Source organism: Pelodiscus sinensis, chromosome 5, assembly GCF_052426305.1.
Source record: "Pelodiscus sinensis isolate ZL-2025 chromosome 5, ASM5242630v1, whole genome shotgun sequence".
Classification (NCBI taxonomy): Eukaryota; Metazoa; Chordata; order Testudines; family Trionychidae; genus Pelodiscus; species Pelodiscus sinensis.
The window spans coordinates 92,714,313-92,737,437 of NC_143056.1; the positions used below are offsets into that span (position 1 = coordinate 92,714,313).

The 23,125-nt window shown below is 42.5% G+C and overlaps 2 protein-coding genes across 2 annotated transcripts in view; one reads left to right on the forward strand and one right to left on the reverse strand.

Annotated features, from left to right (window-relative positions):
* Positions 1 to 7,199: 7,199 nt before the first annotated feature.
* FANCF (FA complementation group F) lies at positions 7,200 to 9,191 on the reverse strand. Its single transcript, XM_075927751.2, has one exon. The coding sequence runs from the start codon at positions 9,189 to 9,191 to the stop codon at positions 8,148 to 8,150; it is 1,044 nt and encodes a 347-aa protein (XP_075783866.2). The 3' UTR covers positions 7,200 to 8,147.
* GAS2 (growth arrest specific 2) overlaps positions 9,161 to 23,125 on the forward strand; it is a 164,455-nt gene continuing 150,490 nt past the window's right edge. Inside the window, exon 1 of the mRNA XM_006111497.4 lies at positions 9,161 to 9,290. The gene's annotated coding sequence lies outside the window, so the exon portion shown is untranslated. The remainder of the gene's footprint in view (positions 9,291 to 23,125) is intronic.

Here is a 23,125-nt window from a genome sequence, read left to right on the forward strand (position 1 = left end):
CACAATATGTTGACTCCGGCTCTAGCTTAGCCAAAGTGTGGTCAGCTGTCCCTGGGCCACTTTCATTCTCTCTCTCCACGCATACCTGGTTCTCCAGAAGGTTCACTAGGGTGTTGGGTATTGGTATCTCCAGCAGAGGACCTGGGGGTCCAAGCCAGTCATCAGGCTCCTGCAGGAACAATGGTGGAGATCGCCCGCTGCACACTGAGGTTATATCTACACTGCAGAATTTTTGCACAAGAAAATTTACAGTACATTGTAAGAAAAGAGAGCTTTTTGCGCAAGAGTTATTCCTCGAAGAATAAGCCTTTTTGCACAAGAGCTCTAGTGCAAAAGGATATGTGTGGATGGCAAACAAGTTTCTCGTGCAAAAACAGCACAGGTGCTCTGATGGCCATTCTGTTAATGGCCATCAGAACTCTTGCGCAAGAATGTCCATGCAGTGTGGACGCTCTCTTGCGCAAAAGTGCTTGCGCTTTTGTAGTGTGGATGTGCTCTTCTGCAAAAAAGTTCTTGCATAAGATGCCTGCAGTGTAGACATAGCCAGTGTGGATGTTTTCAGAGAATTATCCACAATGACTCCAAGATCTCTCTCTTGTATAGTTATAGCTCAATTAGTTCTCATCATTGTGTATTGTGACGGACCGGGCCGTGTCTGGATACACTGAGGGCGTCCACTCAGGGCGAATTGCTCAACTTCGGGGCTCCTTATAGTCCCCAGACTGGTGACCTCTCCAAACAGGCCATATGCACCCCCTTCCCAAACCTCCCTGTTAGCTACAGGTAACATAAAAGGTTTACATTCATACATGCTTTGGGGTTGGGTCATCACATCAGCTGGGCAAAACACATCTGCCATATCATAAGCATACCGCATACCCACAGAATTATACATTGAACCTTCAGGTGGATACAGTCTCTCTTGTTCTTTTAGTCTCTTAAGCTGAAGTTCAAGTCTAACATTTTCCTCCTTGGCTAGGGCCATCTTCTCTGCAGGCTCTGCAATTCTCTCGGCATGTTCTGCTTTTCTCTTCTCAAGTTCCCGATCCAGCTCCTGCTTTCTCTTAGCAATTTCTTCATCTGCCTACTGCCTTCTTTCAGCAGCTTCCTTGGCTCGGTTCTGCTCCCTTACATCCATATCTCTGGCTAATAACAACACTTCCAGATCTAGTTTAGAGGCCCTCTTCCTAAAGGCAATGCCTCTCCCCAAGCACAAATCCTTCAGTGCACTTTTAGGTTAATCTATTGTCTGACAATTTTATTTTTTACTATAATTTCAATTAATTCGCCAGGTACTGACGTTAGACTTAACAGTCTATAATTGCCAAGATCACCTCTAGAGCCTTTTTTTAAATATTGACATCACTTTAGCTGTCATCTAGTCATTAGGCACAGAAGCTGATTTAAAGGATAGGTAGCAAACCAGTTAATAGTTCTGCAATTGCCACAACAGAAACTCATTTGTGAATGCGCCAAACAAACAACTGTTGTAGAACAACATCTTTGTCCATCTCTCACATCTTCATTTACTTCTTTCCTCCCACTCCCTGCTGCCCTCCCCCCCACCAAAAAAAGAGGAAGGCAGGAATTCTAAGTGCAAATTAATGATCAATTATGTCTTTGTCAGTGCTAAAGACCTCACCTAATCCCTAGTCAATAATAGAACTCCCTATTGACTAAAGGACTAAGCAGCTGGCTCTCCGGGAGCGGGTCAGGCAGAGCTGCTGGCCCCGCTCTTAGGGAAGCTTTGCTGCAAGGTCTGCGCAGTGCATGTAATCGCTATGATTTTTAGCAGTTACAAGGTTACATTTTTAACTGCATTTTTACATCTCTAGTTAAAACTAGGGATGTGAGATAGCATGTAATTGAATAGTCATGGAACTGCATCAAATATTAGCAGTTACATGACTATTCAATAGTCCGCAACTATTCAATACACCCTGGAGGTCGGGTTGGCAGCCATTGTGCTCCTGGCCCCAGTCTTGGGGAGCCCCGACCCACCTCATGCTGCTGCTACCTCTCTATCCAATAGTTTTATTATCTACCAAAACTGTAAACCTGAAAGCACTCCACACATCAGACTCAGTATCTTTGTGTATCTCCATGAATAACAAAAGCCACCAAGCTTCATGACTGGGGAAATATTAATTGCATCATGTATCTTGGATATTGTTAAGTCTATCAGAGGCAGCAGCACAAGGTGGCAGCTGCCCCTATCTGAAGGGAGCTCAGACCCCTCATAGACAGAGGCTGCTCTATGGGATACCAGAGCAGCCCCTGTCCACAGCGGGCCCAAGCTCATTGCGGACAGAGGATGCTTCATGGGATGCCAGCTATAGGATGTACGGGGGGGTTGGGTGGCTCTGCGGAGCCAGCATGAATGGAGAGCTTAAAAGCCGGCTCCCTACATTTACTGGCTCCCACCTGCCCCCTCTCAGCCTTCAAGCTGCTACATCTCTATCAGAGGCAGCAGTGAAGGGGTGGGGAGTACTCACTCGCACTCTCCCCCACCGTGCTGCCTTTGATACAGAGGCAGCAAGAGTAGGGGAATACCTGCAGTTGACAGGATTAACTGATAAATCCAGGCTTATCAGTTAATGCGGTAGCTTTCTATACATTGACATGACTAGTTAAAACATACATTTTAAACAAGATAACAGCTTATTTAAATATGTAATTGTACCAAATTTTCTTGGTGACTGATCAAATATTTTAACAACTGCAATTGGTTAATAACAGAGTAAATGCACCCTGATAGGTTAATAATTAAATCAGTTTTAACATAATGTGCTGTAAACAAGTGTAAGAGACACACTAAAGAACCACTTGGGGCTCATGAGCCTCTGTCTGAGAGTCACCGATCTAGGGCTGTGTCTAGACTGGCCAGTTTTTCCAGAAAATCAGCCGCTTTTCCTGAAAAACTTGCCAGCTGTCTACACTGGCCACTTGAATTTCCGCAAAAGTACTGACTTCCTACTGTAAGAAATCAGTGCTTCTTGCGGAAATACTATGCTGCTACTATGTTCAGGCAAAAGTCCTTTTGCGCAAAACTTTTACGCAAAAGGGTCAGTGTAGACAGCTCAGTTTTGTTTTCCGCAAAAAAGCCCCGATCGCAAAAATGGCGATAGGGCTTTTTTGCGGAAAAGCATGTCTAGATTGCCATGGACACTTTTCCGCAAAAAATGCTTTTGTGGAAAAGCGTCCGTGCCAATCTAGACGCGCTTTTCCGAAAATGCTTTTAACCGAAAACTTTTCCGTTAAAAGCATTTCCGGAAAATCATGCCAGTCTAGACGTAGCCTAGATGTTTTACTATAGGTAGGAATGAATTATCCCCATCCAGAGTATGATTTGAAATGCTAAGATAATTCAGTAACACTATGGAAAAGGTAGTAGCTTTAGTATTCTCACCAAAAGATGAACTACAGAGTGGACATTTGGATGCCATGTTTCTTTTCTCCTGTGCAACAGCAAGAAGCAGGTACCAACAAGGTATGAAATTACAGGATAAAATTTGATACCAGACTGAAAAGAAATAGGAGCCTGATTTTATTTTATACTAAGGGGCTGCACTCCCTTCTCATTATCCTCGCCACCCCTTCCACCCCTCGGAGGTAGAATCATAGAATTCCAGAACTGGAAGGAACCTCGAGAGAACCTCAAATCCAGTCCCCTGCTCTCACGACAGGACCAAGCACTCTAGATCATCCCTAATAGATGTCTATCCAACCTGCTCTTAAATCTTATCTCCAATGATGGAGACCCCACAACCTCCCTCGGCAATTTATTCCAGTGTTTAGCCACCTTAACAGTTAGAACATTTTTCCTAATGTCCAACCAAAACCTCCCTTGCTGCTGTATAAGCTCATTGCCTCTTGTCCTATCTTCAGAGGCCAAGAAGAACAATTTTTCTCCCTATTCCTTGTAACATCCTTTTAGGCACATGAAAATTGCTATCATGTCCCCTCAGTCTTTTCTTTTCTAAACTAAACAATCTCAGGTCTTTCAATCTTCCCTCATAGGTCACGTTTTCTAGACTTTTAATCATTTTTGTTGCTCTTCTCTGGACCATCTCCAATTTCTCCACATCTTTCTTGAAATGTGACCAAAACTAGACATAATACTCCAACTGAGGCCTACTCAGTGCAGAATACAGTGGAAGAATAACCTATCGTGTCTTGCTCACAACACTCCTGTTAATGCATCCCAGAATCAGGTTTGCCTTTTTTGCAGTGTCACACTGTTGACATATATTTAGCTTGTGGTTCACTATGACTCCTAGATCCTTTTCTCCAGTACTCTTTCCTAGACAGTCGCTTCCCTTCTGTATGTGTGAAACTGATTATTCCTTCCCAAGTGGAGTACTGTGCATTTGTCCTTACTAAACTTAATCCTGTTTACTTCTGCCCATTTCTCTAGTTTATCCAGATCATTTTGAATTATGACCCTATCTTCCAAATCACTTGCAACAACCCTTCCCAGCTTGGTATCATCTGCAAACTTAATAATCATACTTTCTATGCCATCATCTAAATCATTGATGAAGATATTGAACAGAACTAGTCCCAAAACGGACCTCTGCAGAACCCCACTTGTTATGCCCTTCCAGCTAATAATTACTCTCTGAGAATGGTTATTCAGCCAGTTATGCACCCACCTAGGTTGTATTTCCCTAGTTTATTGATAAGGTCATGCAAGACCGTATCAAACGTCTTACTGAAGTCTAGGTATACTATGTCCTCCGCTTCTCCCTTATCCGTAAGACTTGTTATCCTGTCAAAGGCAGCTATCAGATTGGTTTGATATGATTTGTTCTTTACAAATCCATGCTGGCTGTTACCTATCACCTTATTTTCTGCCAGATGCTTGCAGATGAATTACTGAATTATTTGCTTCATTATCTTTCCTGGCACAGACGTTAAACTAACTGGTCTATAGTTTCCTGAGTTGCTCTTATTTCCCTTTTTATAATTTGCCCTTTTCCAGTCTTCTGAGATCTCACCTGACTTGGATGATTTTTCAAAGATTATAGCTAAAGGCTCAGATATGTCCTCTATCAGCTCCTTGAGTATTCTAAGATGCATTTCATCAGGCCCTAGTGCTTCGAAGACATCTAACGTTTCTAAATGTTTTACTTTTCTTTTTAAACTTCTAAACCTACCCCATTTCCACTAGCATTCACTATGTTAGGCATCCCTTCACCATCAATCTTCTTAGTGAAAACTGAAACAAAGGAGTCATTAAGCACCTCTGCCATTTCCAAGTTTCCTGGTATTGTTTTACCCTCTTCATAGAGCAATGGATCTACCCTGTCCTTGGTCTTCCTCTTGCTTCTAATATATTTTAGAGTATCTTCTAATTACCTTTATGTCTCTAGGTAGTTTGAGCTCATTTGGTGTCTTTGCCTTTCTAATCTTGCCCCTGCATACTTGTGTTGTTTGCTTATATTCATCCTTTGTAATTTGACCTAGTTTCCACTTTTTATGACTCCTTTTTGTTGGTTAAGCCAAGGTGGTCTCTTGCCATACTTTCCTTCCTATGCAGTGGAATACTTTGCTTTTTGGCCCTTAATAATGTCCCTTTGAAAAATTGCCAACTGTCGTCACTTGTTTTTCCTTAGTCTTGCTTCCCATGGGACCTTACATACCAGCTCTCTGAGTTTACTAAAATCTGCCTTCCTGAAATCCATTGTCTCTATTTTGCTGTTCTCCCTTCTATCATTCCTTAGAATCATGAACTCTGTTTCATGATCACTTTCACCCACACTGCCTTCCACTTTCAATTTCTCAACCAGTTCCTCGCTGTTTGTTAAAATCAAATATAAACAGCTCTCCCCCCCCCCCCCTTAGCTCTCTCAACCTTCTGAAATAAAAAATTGTCTCCAATGTAGTCTACAAACTTATCGAATAATGTGTGGTCTGCTGCATTAGATTCCCAACATGTCTGGATAGTTGAAGTCTCCCATCACCACCAAATCCTGCACTTTGGATGATTTTGTTAGTTGTTTAAAAAAAGCCTCAGGCAGTGCTTCTGCTTGAGTAGATGGTCTGTAGTATACCCCTATCATGACATCACCCTTGTTTTTTACCCCCTTTTAATCTGACCCAGACACTTTCGACAAGTCTGTCTCCTATGTCCACCTCAGTCCAAGTGCATACATTTTTAATATATAAGGCAACACCATATACAAGGCAACACTGCCTCCCTTTTTTCCCTGCCTATCCTTCCTGAGCAAGCCGTACCCTTCTATACCAATGTTCCAGTCGTGTGTGTTATCCCACCAAGTGTCTGCAATACCAATTGTATCATAGTTGTATTTATGTATTAGCATTTCAGGTTCTTCCTACTTATTTCCCATACTCCTTGCATTTGTATAGAGGCATCTAAGATTCTGATCTGATAAGTCAGTTTGCTCATATTTGATAATTTAACAAAGGAACAAGATTTCCACAGCAACAGAATATCTGGAATGTTTTATGGCACAGCAAAAGAATGCTAGGGGCCCTGTAATTTGTCAAAAGTATCTATAGCATTTTATTTGAATCCTTTAGTGTCTTTGTGCTTTGAAAGTTGTGTGTTCTGCAAAATATCAACAAGGCAACAACAGAAATGGACTTATTCAACTTTGATTTAAAAAAAAAAATCTGTAAGAACTTCCTTAAGTGCAGGAGCTTGAATGCTCTGGCAGCAGAAGTTTCTTGCTTTAACAAGCCACTCTCCAGTTGAACTTATAAAACTCAGCATTACAAGATGACTCAATTGTCACTGAGAGAGATAATATTGTACAGAGCAGAAGTTCCATTTACCCTATAATAAGGAAGGGCCTTTCAATTAAGGATTTTAGTCTATTTTCCTATTTTCAAAGGTTTATCATTTGCCTATACAAACGTGCTTGCAGATTACACTAGACTGGGTAGTTTAGAGGAAGTTTAAGAATTCTAACATATTCCATTTATATAGTGTTTTTAACCTAAAGCATTTTTAAATACCTTAATAAAGGTGTCATTTTACTGATGCAGTTTTATAACAGTTGCTCACAGTGGGTCAGATGATGATTCCCTTTTTATGTTCCATGGATGAGCAGCAATTGCTCACGTAAGTAATAACATCACCTCAGTAGTCCCAGCAGTAGAAGGGTCATCATTTGGTCCTGTATAATCACCATACAGCATTTCAGTTGCTTTGAAAACAAACAAACCACCAGATTTGATATAATTTTATGTGTAGGTAGTTAGCATTATGGCTCATAAGTATATTGAGGCTGTAGGTCAAATGCATTCCATGTTCATTTGTAACATCCCACTCTTGCTTTGTGCAATAAAGTGTTTTATTAAAAAAAAAAAAAAAAAAGAGTGGGTAGTGAGCTTCAGCCTTTCACCAACTGCAGGAGCCAGTTAGGGTAATAACTATTCTGTGTTCAAATAGCCCACTATTTGAAGAAGTAGGCTGAGCCCACAAAAGCTCATGATACCATCTACATGTTTTGTTAGTGTTTAAAATGCTACCATACTATTTGTTGTTTTTAAGCTTATCCTGTACAGACTAACTCAGTTACTCCTCTGAAGCTTTTGAGCTATTTTATAACTCAGTCAATTTCACCATCTAACCTTAGTTTAGCAAATCCCCACCAGTAATTATTTCCCCCCCACACAGAGACTGACAAAAGTCAGTTTAATAATGACAAAGAAGGGATGAAAGCATTCCTGCTAGAGATCTACAGAATTAAGGGCATTACCACACCAAATGGCCCAACCATATGTACTGGGAAATATCAGAGCTGGCAACAAAATAATAGGCTAGGGAGAGGGAGGGGGAAGAAGTGAAAATGTAAAGAAGAGAACAAGTTGACTAGGAAAGAAAAAGTTAACTCATAACTGCATGGAGCCACAGCATAGGTGTACATCAGCATGTGCAAGAATAGAACCTAGTCCTACAGACACTTTTTGTTGAGCATACTCAAGTATTATGGCATGCAATCTAATCACAAAATTGTCTTTTCACTCCAAAAGAAGATATAATCCACTTGGCCTTTGATGTTACCTACAGAGAAAAGAAAGTTACTCTGTTTATTGGATTTCAGACCTTTTAATTTCCTATGAAACCTATTTAATATATCTATCTTCTCTTCCTCCTCCTCCCAGCTAAGGCTCTAGTCCAGTCCTTTCTTTAGCGAGGTGTCTGCCTGCATCTCCAGCAATAGGTCACTCCAGACACTCAGGCCACAGACTTCAAAATCACCATCCAGAGTCTTCAGTTTTTTCAGAGCAGACAGGGCTGCCTCTCGGAGCGGAGTCGGTCCCCTCACAAAACAGCTGAAGCGCTCGCGAAGCTCTTCCCAAGACAGCTGGTCCTCACTAGGGCAGCAGCTGTTGGCCCACTGGCCGCACAGCGGATTGTAGCTCAGGCGACTACCCCAGTCGGTAAGGAGCTGCAAATAAGGGGAGCCCAACTGGGGGTATCGGGCAGTAAGCGCAGCCAGGATGGAGCCCGGAAGGAGGCGACAGAAGGCGGAGAGCCGGCCCGAGTTCCCGAGCAGCCAGAAGAGCACTGCCGCAGCCAGCCCGGCTGGCTCTCTGCAACTGGCCTCCTCGCCAGGGTTGGCCCCGGCCTGCTCAAGCAGCAGCGCTGCCAACACCTGGTAGACCCTGGGCCCGGGCAGCTGCTCCAGGACTCTTCCCAGAGCTTGCTCCTCCTCCTCCTCCTCCTCCTCTAGCCGGGATAGCAGCAGCTGGGCCTCTGTCCGCAGCTGCGGCCCCAGCTCCTCAGGGCGCGCCGGGACGGAGCTGGGCGTCGGCAGCAGGTGGACGGCGGCCTTGCGGCGGGCCAGGAGGCCGAGGCTGCAGGGTCCCGCAGTGGCCTGGTCTCCGGGCGGCAGCAGGAAGCTCCGCAGGAGGCGGTGGCAGGCGGCGGGCGGCAGCGACCGGTTGCCCAGCAGCGACAGGCCCAGCAGCTCCGGGCAGCGCCCCAGGTGCGGGAAGCCGAGCGGCGGCCCCTGCTGCCCCCGGCGGAGCCGCTGCCCCAAGGCGGCCCGGAGCCGGGGCTGGGCGCGGAAGCGGCCATGCAGGTGCTGGAAGTAGCGGCCCCACTGCAGGGCTCTGTCCAGAGCTGGCGGGTCCCAGTCCCGGACCTGCCCCGAGCGGGACACGGCCAGGAGCCCGGGCAGCTGCTCCACCTGCCACAGCAGCGTCTCCATGGTGACGGCTCGCCTAGGCGCCGCGCGTTTCCCGCCACACGTTCGAGCTGCGGCTCTGCCTTTCGCCCGCGAAGTCGCCCAATCGGGACCCGGATGAAGGTGAGCTCTGCAACCTCATTGGCTGATGGTGATGTCAGTCTCCTGCCATTTGACTTCCGTTTCCCTCGATCGTTGGGGGTTAGGTTGCGTGTTGTTGGATTGGCGTCCAAGTTAGGTAGAGCGGGGCAGGCAGATGTGATTGTTTTGGTCGGTGCTGTCTCGGTGCAATGCTGGCGGGTAGCCCTCTCCTAGCTAGGCAGCCCGCGATACAAATACACCCTCCTCAGGGATCAGCCCCTGCTATTAAATGTTCTGTAGTTAGAAAGCAGCTGCCTTTAAGCGCGATTGCTACCAATGCAATAATACTGCAGTAAATGTGAACACAAGTGGACGTACCATGGTGCACATTGGAGTATAAAATAAATCCCACAGTTATGCCAGGGTTCTAACACTAACTTTCACGTGTATACATTGTATCCACACTTCACCCTATCAGCATTTGCACCCACAACCTTCACTTCCACAGCAACACAATCATTTCAGCTCCCCAGTGGTTATGAGGATTTGGGGGGGGGGGCCCTTTTGCTGTAATCTTGTGATTAAGTGTGGCTCAGGTTCATTTAAAAAAGTCTCTAGGTCTTATGCTGAAAATACAACGATCTCTAAAAATTCAAACGAAAAATAATAATCCCGAAATTGTTGTTAAATCATGACGTTTAACGCAATCATGATTTCGAGCAGGCTGATTCATGACTGAGAGTTAGTAATGTTAATCAGAGGCCTCTTCACTTTACCTATATCAAATAGAGGAATGGCACACACATACCCACCATGTCTCTCCTGGGTTAGGCTGGACCATATTAGTGGGTTACACAGCTATCTGTGATACGGAAGTGAAATAGCAGGCAACAGGTTGGTTTCTATTCCTGGTTCTGGGAGCAGATTGTGTTCTAGTGCAGCATTTTTCAAACATGTAAACGGCAAACTGCAGCCAATAGGAGCTGTGAGACTTTGTGCCTACAGACACATTAAGTAAACAAATCAGCACGGGCCCAACAGCAGCTTACCTTGGTGCCATGTGATCCAAGTTTGAAAAATGCTGGTGTAATGGATACGCTCAGCATATCCAAATGTAGCAATTCTCATATCTCTGTCATCGTGGGGATGGAACTCTTCCCCTGTTTATAAAAAAGCATGATCTTTGGCCTGAAGAAACAGATTTATTTGCCTCATAGGGGGAACTATCTTAGCTTCAAAAGCCCCTGTAACTTTAAAAGCAACTTTAAAAAAAGTTGTTTTCAGATGTAGTAGTATATAAGCAATTGTCATCTTCATTCTCTGTATACTGTATACTAGTCAGTGGATGACCCAGAGTCACTCTCTTAGTATAGGTTATAGTACCACAATTTGGCATGTTCCTTTTGAAAGACTGGCCAAGATTTGACTGGAAATTCATCACATACTCACGAAGTCACCTACAATGGGGAGTCAAAATTGTGACAGGGCAGACAATACCGTGAACTATTACAAACCACCACACATCCACATGGCATAGGCTTACTTCTACATCTCCCACTGTTAATTGCATCATTTGTCTCGGTGTGCCATAAATTCAGAGTATTAAGAGCAATTCTTCTTTAGCTCAAGTGGCAGGGGCCTATGTTTCTCAATTGGAATAATCAATTTTAGCTTCACTGCTACTGTGGAGCACCAAATGATGGCATAGCACACTAGTGTACAACTTCTCAGCTTCAGGGCCACATGCATCATATCAGGAGAATTAATGCTCTGGAACAAATTTTCTGCCTTGTTCTCTCTTTGTACCACTCAAGTGATATAAAGGGAGTACAAACCACCTGGAAGTTCCCAGCAGGCTTGTAGATAGTATAGCAAGCTCCAAAGGTCCTGGAAGCCTAAAGGGGTGTGTTAGCAGAAAGGGGAAGCAGCTGGAGTGTACTGCATTTTAATTGTCCCTAGACAGCATTTGGTCCTAAGAGATTGTTGGAAGCAGCGCAAGCACCTCTGACATGGACTGAAGCAGAGAACTGGGGAACCATGAATATTTGTAGTCAGCCTCTCCTGTTTTCTCCCCTCTTGTGCTATCTTAAATGGCTCTGTACAGAAGAGGAGCCATCCTTGCCTGAGTACTAGCTCTCAAAAGCAGTGAAGCACCTATCCTAGTCTCACTTTGAACTCTCCTACTAGACGAACCCTAAGGAGCCACTAAACTGAACTCAGAAATAAAATCTTTTTCCTATTTTGACACTATAGAATTGTTCTCCCACTCTTTCACACTGCAACACCTTCTAGACCAGAACTATCTCCTTGGAAGTCAAGCTTTGTACCCACTATTCCTTCTCCCAGTGGTTCCGCATCACCTTCTCCAGTGGGGAATACACATATGCTCACCTTCCCATCCAGGGTGCCATTCAAGGACCCTGTCATAAGTAGCTAAGATTTGCACCTTCAGATACCACATTACCTCCCTAGATTCCTTCCTATCTTAGTCTTCCTTCAGCCCCTTTCTTACAGCTTTCCCAAACTTCTTTTTTTCTATTCTCTGGGGCTACGCCTACACTGGCAGCTTCTTGCGCAAGAACTCTTTTGCGGAAGAGTTCTTGTGCAAAAACTCTTCCAGAAGAGAGCGTCTACACTGGCATGTGCTTTTGCGCAAAAACATCCATGCCAGTGTAGACGCTCTCTTGAGCAAGAAAGCTCTGATGGCCATTTTAACCATAGGGCTTTCTTGTGCAAGAAATTCATGTTGCCTGTCTACACTGGCCTCTTCTGGAAGAGCTCTTGCACAAGAGGGCTTATTCCTGAGTGGAAGTGTCAGAGTTCTCATGCAAGAAGCCCTGATTTTATAGATTAGAACGCCAGTTTACTTGCACAAGAACACGCGGCCAGTGTAGATAGGCAGCAAGTTTTTGTGCAAGAGCGGCCGCTTTTGCGCGAGATCGCGCCAGTGTAGACACAGCCTAGGATTCAAAGAAGGATTATGACCTATAGATCTTTTTATATGTGGGATTCTGTCCTTTATGTTCTACTTAGCTCATCCCCCAGCTGGGCTTCATCTTCTGATGGGCCTAGATCATCCTTCACGTGCAACCAACCAGTTACACTTATTGCTCCCTCTCTCACATGCACACACTCACACACACTCTCTAATTAACTGTATAATTATGTGTGTGATTCACACCCACAAAAATTGTAAAATTGTTATTAATATTAATAATTTATTCCAAAAGATTAAAAACCATGTTACCAGCTACAAATGCAAAACAACAGTTTAAGATAAAAAGTGGGAATACTGGGAATACTGTTTTCAGTTGAAACTACAAGAATTGTAGGTAGTCAGAAAACAGTTATGTGAACGGAAATGTGATCAGGATGCCAGTAATTAACAGAGTCCCTCTTCCAATAGGTGTTATGGTCTCTAAAGTGAGCAATTTCACTGACTTCTAAGCTCGCATATATTTCAATGAAGGATTTATTTGAAGGTTTGTATGCACCATAGCAGAAGTGAAAAATTTCCTTTTAGGAATTTCTCACAGGAAATCGTTGAGAGTTACAGGCAGACTTATGTCGGATCCGCAGTTACGAACGGGGCTTTTCTCACCCCGGAGGACACGGACTGCGGGACCTCACGGTCCCGCCGCCCGTGTACTCTGGGGCGAGAAAAGCTGCTCCGCGTCTCCCTGGTCTGCAGACCAGGAAGACGCGGAGCAAAGCAGCGGAGGGGCTCGGGCAGCCGGGCAGCCCAGGCGCGCCTGGGCTGCCCTGCAGCGCCAGCCCCTCTGTGGCTTTGCAAAGCCTCGGGGGAAGCCGGCGGCGGGACAGCCCAGGTGCCTGGGCTGTCCCACTGCGGGCGTGCTCCAAGGCTTTGCTCCCCGTCTCCCTGCAGACCAGGGAGACGGGGAGCAAAGCCGTGGAGCACGCCCGCAGGGGGACAGCTCAAGCGCGCCTGGGCTGTCCCGCTGCGGGCGTGCTCCAAGGCTTTGCTCCCAGTCTCCCTGCAGACCAGTTTCAGCTGCTCTGCCCCAGGCGTCCCCAAGTCAGCCGCTGCTGAAACTGACCAGCGGCTGACTACAGGAAGACCGAGGCAGAGTTGCTCTGCCCCAGGCTTCCTGGAATCAGCCGCTGATCCGTTTCAGCAGCAGCTGACTTGGGGACGCCTGGGTTTCTTAAGTTGAATCTGTATGTAAGTCAGAACTGGCGTCCAGATTCAGCCACGGTTGAAACTGATCAGTTTCAGCATCAGCTGACGCCAGTTCCGACTTACATACAGATTCAACTTAAGAACAAACCTACAGTCCCTGTCTTGTACGTAACCTGGGGACTGCCTGTACTGCTCTTAGCCTTATTGGATGAAATGTACACCGTTATATAACTAAAATGTGCCTGTACATTTCACTTGAAAGAAATCAAATAATCACATTTGGAGCACCAGGAACCTAGCAAAAACAGATTATGACTGCACTGGACAAAGCCCTAAGAAATCTGGAACATTCCAGCATGTAAAGGAAAATGAATGGGATTTCTAACTGTAGAGTTGATTGAAAATGGAATTTCCAGGCTATGCATAATTCTGGGATTTTAACATTTGATTTTGTCCCAAATTGGGGTGAAAAGTCAAAACACTGGCAATTTTTAATTGAAATGAAACATTTTGACATTATGAAATTAAATGTTTGTTTCAGTTTGTTGATGCATAATGGTGCAGTATGGGAGATGCAGTCTGTTTGGGTTTCACTAATATCAAGTAAACACAAATGAACATCCAGAAGACCCCCAATACAACAAATAGATGTTTAGCCACTCCATATTCTCTTCCTTGATGTTGTAAAATGAACTTGAAATCTGTATTATAAAAGCTAAAACAATTGCACTCTACAAAGTACCTGAGCTTCTCTTGTGGATTTTCAGGTTTCTTAGGCAAAGTCAGATGAGATTACAATACGTATACATTACCAAACATGCTAATTTCATGAAAGGATGCTAACAATCAGGGCAAAAAAAGGGTTATATTCAGCTTGTTAGTTTCCATGTATGAACATTAATTTACAGCAGACCAGTTTGATAACTTTTGTCTTGACATCATGGGAAATGTATGGGATTTGGGGCTCATAACTTGTGTTAGGTTTTCTAATGAAAAAAGGTGGCAGGTGTCCCCATGTTAGCTTTCTTTCCTGCTTTATTGCCTCTGAACCTATAAAAGAACATAAGACAAAGCCTAAAGCAACACAAATTTTTTGCACAGCTGCCATGGTAAACACCTGTAACTTGAACCTCCTCCCAACTTCCAAACTCTTTTTTTTTTTGCATTGTAGCAAGTGCAGCTAACGTGCCCCATGTTCTAACCAAAACTCTTGCATTTTCCCTTATTATGAACCTTGAATCTCAGCATGCAAACCTCCACTTCACACAACTCTCTCCCAAACAGAAGTATTTATCCCAGATGCCAAATTCTCTTCCAGATTTGTAATAAGCTTTTGTTATTTATTTATTTTTTATGTTGCAGAAGCACCTAGAAGTCTCAACGAAAGATGCCCCCCTTCCCCCTTTTAGGCTTGGCACCATACATACACACAGAATGAAAAGTTAGAATCTTGTCCAAAAAACTTGCAATCCAAGGCCAAAGATCACAAATATAAACAGATGAGAGAGCACAAGTTAGCACTGAGACAAGTTATGATATATGTAATAAGTACTGACCTTAGCCTAAGAGCTACCAAGCCATAAATTTCCTTTTCTACACTCTCCACTGAGTAAACTCCCTTAGGCTATGTCTACACAGCAACATTATTTTGAAATAACTAGCGTTATTTCGAAATAACATAGTCCACGTCTACACAGTCAGCAATTATTTCAACATAACGTTGAAATACTGTCAAGCTGGAGGACTTCTTACTCTGACTCCTCATCTTACTCTGTAACCCTCATTTTATGAGGAATAAGGGAAGTCAGAGGAAGAGTGCGCTATTTCGAAATGAGTGCTGTGTAGACAGCACCAAAACTCGAAATAAACTATGCAAATGACGTATCTCCATTTGCATAGCTTATTTCGAGTTAAACCCTGCTGTGTAGACTTGCCCAAAATGTCCTGTATCCTACTGCTAATATAAAAGGCATCCACGTTTATCATTTCAGTGTTTAGCTCCCCCAGTAGTGTCTTTTGTGGCCTTCCACTATGAGGCTATGTCTAGACTACATACCTCTTTCGAAAGAGGGATGTAAATTAGACATATCGAAATTGCAAATAAAGCCAGGATTTGAATTTCCCATGCTTCATTTGCATAAAGGCGGATGCACGTTCTTTTGAAAATGGATATTTCGAAATGAAACCGCCGTCTAGATGCAGTTCTTTTGAAAGAAAAACCCTTTTTCGAAAGATCGTTTTTCTTTCAAAAGAACTGCATCTAGATGGCGGTTTCACTTTCAAAATATCAGTTTTCAAAAGAACGGGTGGCCGCCATTATGCAAATGAAGCGTGGGAAATTCAAATCCCGGCTTCACTTGCAATTTCAATATGTCTAATTTACATCCTTCTTTTGAAAGAGGGGTGTAGTTTAGACATGTAAGTCTAAAGCCTGCTGATCAGCCTGGTCTATTGATGTGATCCAATAATCAAATTTAGTGGAGCAGATGGAGAATTTTCTTTGAAGAAGAGCATAAGCTGCTTCCTGTCAAACTAGCTGTCTTTTCCAGGTATACACTTTTTTCTCTGGGGGACGCTTTAGGCCTTAGAAGGCTCCTTTCTACTGTTGACAACTTCAATAATTGTCAGCATTGTAAATATGGTAATATGTCTTATGTTGGGTAAAATGTACAGGTTCACCACTTTCTTCAGGGAGAATAGGCAGCCAAAAGAAAACCATCCAGATTTTGTATGTTGTAGATGAGCTTGTTCTTTCTTTCTTTCGTTCTTTTGTTCTTTCTTTCGTTCTTTCGTTCTTTCTTTCTTCATAGCATTTGTCAAGCATTCCAAAGAGCTTATCATTTCAATGGCCAGCCTAAAAAATACTTTTCACTGTAATACCCTTATCTGTACTGCCTAGAGTTATAACAAAGTGTCAGATTCTCAGGTGGTGTAAATCACCATAATTTCACTGACTTAGTTGGAGCAAGGTCTATTCTTATCTCTTGGGAATATGGTCTTAAATCTTGTTTTTAAAATAGTATCAGATAGTTGAATATATCATCTGTTTGTGATAGTGTGACCCATTAGTAGTGTCTTCAAGTTTCTTTAATAACATATAAGTTGTTTTTTCTGTTTATTTTTGTTTTATTTCATGTGGCTGCTATATATATTTGATCGGATGTATTTTCCCATTTTAAGAGCCTAATTAAGAGAGAGAGAGAGAGAGATGTCTGAGACCTTTGCTAAATGCCATGTAAAATAGGCATGATGGAGAGCAGGCAAGACATACATCCAGGCTTTTTACTTTTTAAAATAAAGATCCTCAGTGTATTTTAGAAGTCAGATTTTAAGCAGGAGCAATTGTCTGGGAGAATGTTCAGCAGTGTTAAACAGTATTGGGGGGGGGGGGGATTCCCCTGAATATTGGCTTTTGATAAATAGGATGTGGAGTTTCCAGGGAGTAGTTGGATGAGATGATATTATTAATTAAAGAACCGAAAGGACAACAAACCAACTAAACCCAGTTTTCAGTGATCCATGGTAGCATGGTTTTACAACTTCTATATTTGTCTTGAATTTGTCTTGAATCTTGAAGAATCATATGAAACCTTCTGAAACTCATGAATTTCATTCTTTTTGTTATGTAGCCAGTAAAATTCCTCAGGCAAGAGTGGCTGAGTTTGCAGCAAAACTGATCAAATGTGCCAGAGATCTGTACTCTATTGTTCAATTCAGTTTCCTCTGAATAGTCACACTTACTGTAAAGTGGACACAATTTTTCCACTAAAAATAAGAAAGGAGGTATACTTTATTTACTACTCACATACCTAGAACTACAAAATGGAAAAGGATTGTGCAAAGGATTTACTTTTTCAAACACAAGCTATTTGGGGGAAGACAGTGTCGTATCACCTGTTACTGTTTGGTCAAAAAGTTCCAAAAGCTTCTGGCCACTTGGCAAATGACTAAATCGCCAATATGGCATGATCATCTTTTCTGGTGATTAGTGGAGAGTTATTTATGGACCTCTGACATGTCTCAGCCAATTAGATTTTGGCTATCAAGTGATAAAAACATGCCTGTCTCAGATATCAGAAACTAAGGCTGTGTCTACATTGGCACCCCTTTCCGGAAAAGGGATGCTAATGAGACCAGTCGGAATTGTAAATGCTGCGGGGGATTTAAATATCCCCCGCGGCATTTGCATGAACATGGCTGCCGCTTTTTTCCGGCTTGGGGTTTTGCTGGAGAAAAGCGCCAGTCTAGACGGGATCTTGCGGAAAATAAACCCTTTTCCAGAAGATCCCTTATTCCTACTTGAAAGTAGGAATAAGGGATCTTGCGGAAAAAGGCTTATTTTCCGCAAGATCTTGAAAGTAGGAAAATAAACCCTTTTCTGGAAAGTAGGAAAATAAACCCTTTTCCGGAAGATCCCTTATTCCACCTCTTGAAAGTAGGAATAAGGGATCTTCAGGAAAAGGGCTTATTTTCCGCAAGATCCCATCTAGACTGGCGCTTTTCTCCAGCAAAACCCCAAGCCGGAAAAAAGCGGCAGACATGTTCATGCAAATGCCGCGGGGGATATTTAAATCCCCCGTGGCATTTGCAATTCCGAAGTGTCTCATTAGCATCCCTTTTACGGAAAAGGGTGCCAATGTAGAAACAGCCTAACTGTTTACTGTCATATTAGAGATAGACTAAACCAAAAGTCAGATTGGATGGAACATCTTTGATATTTAGAGACATTTAATTCTGTGATCTAACTTCCTGGTCAGTCTCCTCTCTGAATAGTGGACCTGATCAGAATAAAACTCTGATCTTCTGAGAAGTTTAGATCAGTATCTAAGTTTTGTTGCTTGGGCTCAACTGTAGTTCTGATGTTATCAGTCATCCTTATAATATGACAGTTGTGACATAAAGCTCAATTCAGCCATGCTAGAGATGCAGTCAGTGCATCTGAGAGGCCTTGGATAAAGGTAGCTTTACACCACCTCTTGTGTTCTCCTGAGCCTGGGGCTAATCAGTTTAGCTGCTACTGCACCTTACAGATCCCTTGGGGTATGGCTACACAGCAGGGCTAAAGTCGAAATAAGCTACGCAACTTGAGCTACGTCAATGGCTCGACTTTTGGAGCTGTCCACACAGCAGGAAGTCCAAGAGAGTACTCTTCCTCCGACTTCCCATACTCCTCATAAAATTAGAAGTCGGAGTAAGAAGTCCTCCTGCTCGACATTATTTTAACATTACGTTGAAATAATGGCTTGCTTTGTAGACGCGGACTATGTTATTTCAGAATAACGTCAGTTATTCCAAAATAACACTTCTGTGTAACAACCCCTGAAGAACAGTTATACCAGACAGAGATGGCTGAAGTATAGCATACTGTGACCATGCATACCTCTGGCAGGTCTCCTATTCAAGGTGATAATTTCTTCATGTCAGGAAAGCTCTCTTCTGTTCATTTATGGTAGCATTGCAATGGGGTCTGGCTGGCATATAGCTTGCATGAGAAAACTCCAGATAACTATTACAGAATTTTAGGCCACATTTATTCTGGGTGTCTAAATTGAGACACATTGAGATCCTGGTTTTCAGAGAATGAATAAGCAGCACTCTCTAAAATCAAGTGTCTTGATAAGGTATTTCAAGTTGGATACCCCAAAAATGGGCCATGTAAAATCACTAATCACTCTTGAAAATCTTGATTTTAAATAGTAGGTTTATAGTATGTAAATGTGGTAGAGTGGGCGAGGACTGAGTTAACTTGAGTATCTCACAGCTTTACTTTTGAATAATAAATTGTTAAAATAAAATTGTACGTTTTAGAAAAAAAAAAACTTTAAAAGTTTTCTCCAACTGGTAGTTTTCATGTGTTTCGGTGACAAAATTTTATCCTCCACAAGGGTACAGGAAAGTTTTAAAAACACATTGTTCATGTTGGAGCCCATTATGTTTTAATGTGTATACAATTCAATGCAGGATAACTGAATAAATCTATTTCTATATCTGTCTGGATTCTAATAATACAGGCCACTCAAGTTTCAATCACATGGTTACCCTGATATCTCAGAACTACTCATTGTCTGGATAGATGATATCTCAGTTACCTATCTAATATATGTACATGTATACATGAATATATACACACATGGATAAAGATTTCTTTTGTGCAATAAGTTTTCTCAGTGTCTGTTGTTTCCATTTTCATGTCTCCAAAGTTTTTATGTGAATTCTTCCAGCACGTTTCTCATTATTCTCTCAACCTTTCCTCTGCTGGATGGCGGGGTTTCCAGACATATAACCTGAAATGTCCTGGGAGAATTTACATAAAAACAATAAAGCCAAGGAAATGGAAACCACAGGATATATACATTTTTTTCAATCTTTGCTAAGAAGATCATTAGTTCATATTTACAAAGGAATTCAATTTTCCATCCTTTCCTTGTGAAGCAAATGTGGGAGAAAAGGGATGGCAGAAATCATTAAGGCTGGCATTTACCTCATTACTTAAGTGAGTATTCTGATGGTAAGGGTTGTATGCTAATCTCATTAATGATTAAAGTGTTTCACATGCATTATTCACATCATATTAAAAAGAATGTACTGTGAAAAAGTAATATAAATGGTTGGATCAAGCATTAATGCATAGCTTGGAAGGTGGAGTTGGTTTGTTTCCCCCCCTCCACCAACACCACATTTAAGGAAAGTTTAAGGTGGTTTTGTTTTGTTTTATTTGCCAAAATTGAGTGGAATGGCGATTTTCTAATGTCTAAATTTAGCACCTTCTGAAGTAAAATTGATTAAAAACTGGTACATTTGTGCAGGGGGTAAGTAATGTCACAGAGAGACTTTAGGTTTCCACTTTGAGCACAGATTGGCAATAAGCAAATAACTTCGATAGACTTTGTCTGATACTCAGGGGACAGATTTCACATCACGGAAACCACCACCATAATTGCACATCCCAGACTGTGGACATTTTGTTCTCTTTTTGCATATATTACTTGGTTTGATGTTTGTTGATAAAGATTCTCTCTGGCTGAAAGAACTGACTGTTTCTGGGGGTGTTTTGTTTCTTGTCAAGGCTACAGGCCCTTTCCCTTTAGAGTTTTTACATAGTTTTGGTGGGGGGACGATTTTTTTGGATAGATTAAGGCCCTATTACAAAACTCTAAAGCTCAAATTACAAATTGCAATTTTTCCTGCTGATATGCAAAATGGGTGTCTTCTTTCTCCCCCTGCTTGTTTCATTGGCAATTGAGACACTTCTCAGATAATTTGAATTAACCTACTAAGGTAGGGGTGGGCAATAAGTGGCCCGGAGGGCAGACACGATTTGCCGGATTAGCCCCAGCAAGCTGCCAGATGCTTTATTTACCTGTGTGTCAGCAGGTATGGCTGCTTGCAGCTCTTGTTGGTCATAGTTTGCTGTTCCCTGCCACTGGGAGCTGGGCCACTGCTTCCCATTGGCCGGGAGTAGCAAACTGTGGCCAATGGGAGCTGCAAACGCTCAAATTTGCAGACACATAGGTAAAGAAAATATCTGGCAACCTGCCAGGAGCTAAATCTGATGAACTGCATCTGGCCTGTGAGCCGCTTATTGCGCACCCCTGTATTAAGGTTATGTTTACACTGAAGTTGGGAACAAGCCTCCCAGACTGGCCAGACAGACTTACTAGCAGAACTTGAGCTAGCATGCTAAAAACAGTATAGATACTGCAGCTTCATCTGCAGCTTTGGCTTTCAAGCCAAAACAGTCAGGTGCACAGGAGAGCATTGCATTCTGAGTTCCAATGTTCACACGGCTGTTGTTAGAATGCTAGCTCAAGCCCCACTGGTTTGAGTTTGCCTACCTGGGCTGGAGGCTTGCTCCCTTTTGCAATGAAGACACACCCTGAGAAAATATCCATTAGGGTGTCTGTCCTAAAGTAATACATGCAGATGATATGCTTTTGTTTGAGTTTAATCAGTAAACTGCATGTGCTCCATAGTCTGTATCCTACTCCTGTTTGATGATTTCTTGGGCTACAAAATTAACTGCCATAATCCAGAACTGTTGCCCCTTTCACCTGCCCCCTATTATGCATTTGAATTTGACCCAAAAGAGTTCAAATATGTATTTGCTGAGAACTCTTTGAGTATACCCAGCCTATTTTATCTGAGCTGTATGCAAATCACTCCCAGCATTCTTAAAGGCCTAATTAATTATTCTGAGCTCCTGATTTGCTAAGGGAAGAATAAGCCTTCCTAAAGTTGAAGTCCTGCCCAGACTTTTTTTTTTTTTCAAAGCTGTGTTTCTCGTGAACTACACAAGATGAGCCTGATTTTCCTCTTGCTAGCTCCATTTTTACTCTGGCATAAATCCATTGGCTTCAGTTACCGGTAAATGGCTCCTGATTTACAGCAGCATAATTAAAGGAGGCCTAGGCCATTCTCAAAATTTATCTGGAGAATTTCTACATTTTAGATGCTCAAATGCACTTATTCTCCTTTGAGCTTCCTTAAAATTCTCACACAGTACCTAAGAGCACTTGTCTTCTGGAGGTCACTTATCTTGATGTCTTGCACTCCTCTCCTAGGCTAAGTCTACACTGCAGATTTTTTGCACAAAAATGGCTGTTTTTGCGCAAAAACTCACAAAGTGTCCACACTACAAGCGTGTTTTTGCACAAGTAAATTTACAGTAAATTGTAAGACGAGAGGGCTTTTTGTGCAAGAGTTATTCCTCCTTCTACAAGGAATAAGCCTTTTTGTGCAAGAGCTCTTGTGCAAAAAGGTGTGTGTGGACAGACAACTAGGGGTTTTTGCAGCAAAAGCGCCAATTGAAAAAACCACAGGTGCTCTGGTGTCTATTCTATGAATAGCAATCAGAGCTTTCTTGGGCAAGAGTGTCCATGCAGTGTGGATGCTCTCTTTTTCAAAAGCGCATCTGTTTTGCGATGTGCTTTTGTAGTGTGGATGCGCTCTTGCCCAAGAAGTTTTTGTGGAAGATCTCTTCTGCAAAAAGCTTCTTGCACAACAAGCCTGCAGCGTAGACATAGCTAATGTGTTCTTGAGCTGCTCAGTCAGGCCATTAGGGATCTGAATTGGTGCTCCCAGTATTCACTGGGATCATCTTTATTCAGGTTTTTCAGATCTTGCTATCTTCTTTCCTTGTTTTGATTATGATTATTATTAGATTAAGACAGGCTCAGGTATAGTGGATTCCCCTACTTACTTTATTATTTTATCGTTGGCCAGTAAAACTTAGCTATACAGCCAGAATGATAAGGCAAGAAAGGTGAATCACCAGGCGTGCCCAGTCAGACCATTATATATTTGGCTATATACATTTTGTTTCATCTCTTCAGTAAGGAACAAAATTACAGGTTAACCCATAATTTCACACAAAATCTAGGAGACAGAGTTCAAAAGTTATTATCTCCTTTAGGGCTTGCCTACACTCAGTCTGCAGTTGCCCAACTGCATCAATGCATTGTAGCTCTTAGTGAAGACATTACCTACACAGACAAAGATTCTGTTGTTGGCATAGGCACTCCACCTCCCCATGAGGCATTAGCTATGGTGAGAAGAAAAGCCCCGCAATTGCCATTGTACTATGTACACAGGTAGTTAAGTCTCTATAATTACCTTAATTAGTTATACTGACATAAGTTATACAGACCAGGGCTTACTCTTGTATACATTACCTTAGACTTTGCTTCTTCTTTATGAAACACTGGGCTGTTACTACAGGTACTCTCAATTCTACTAC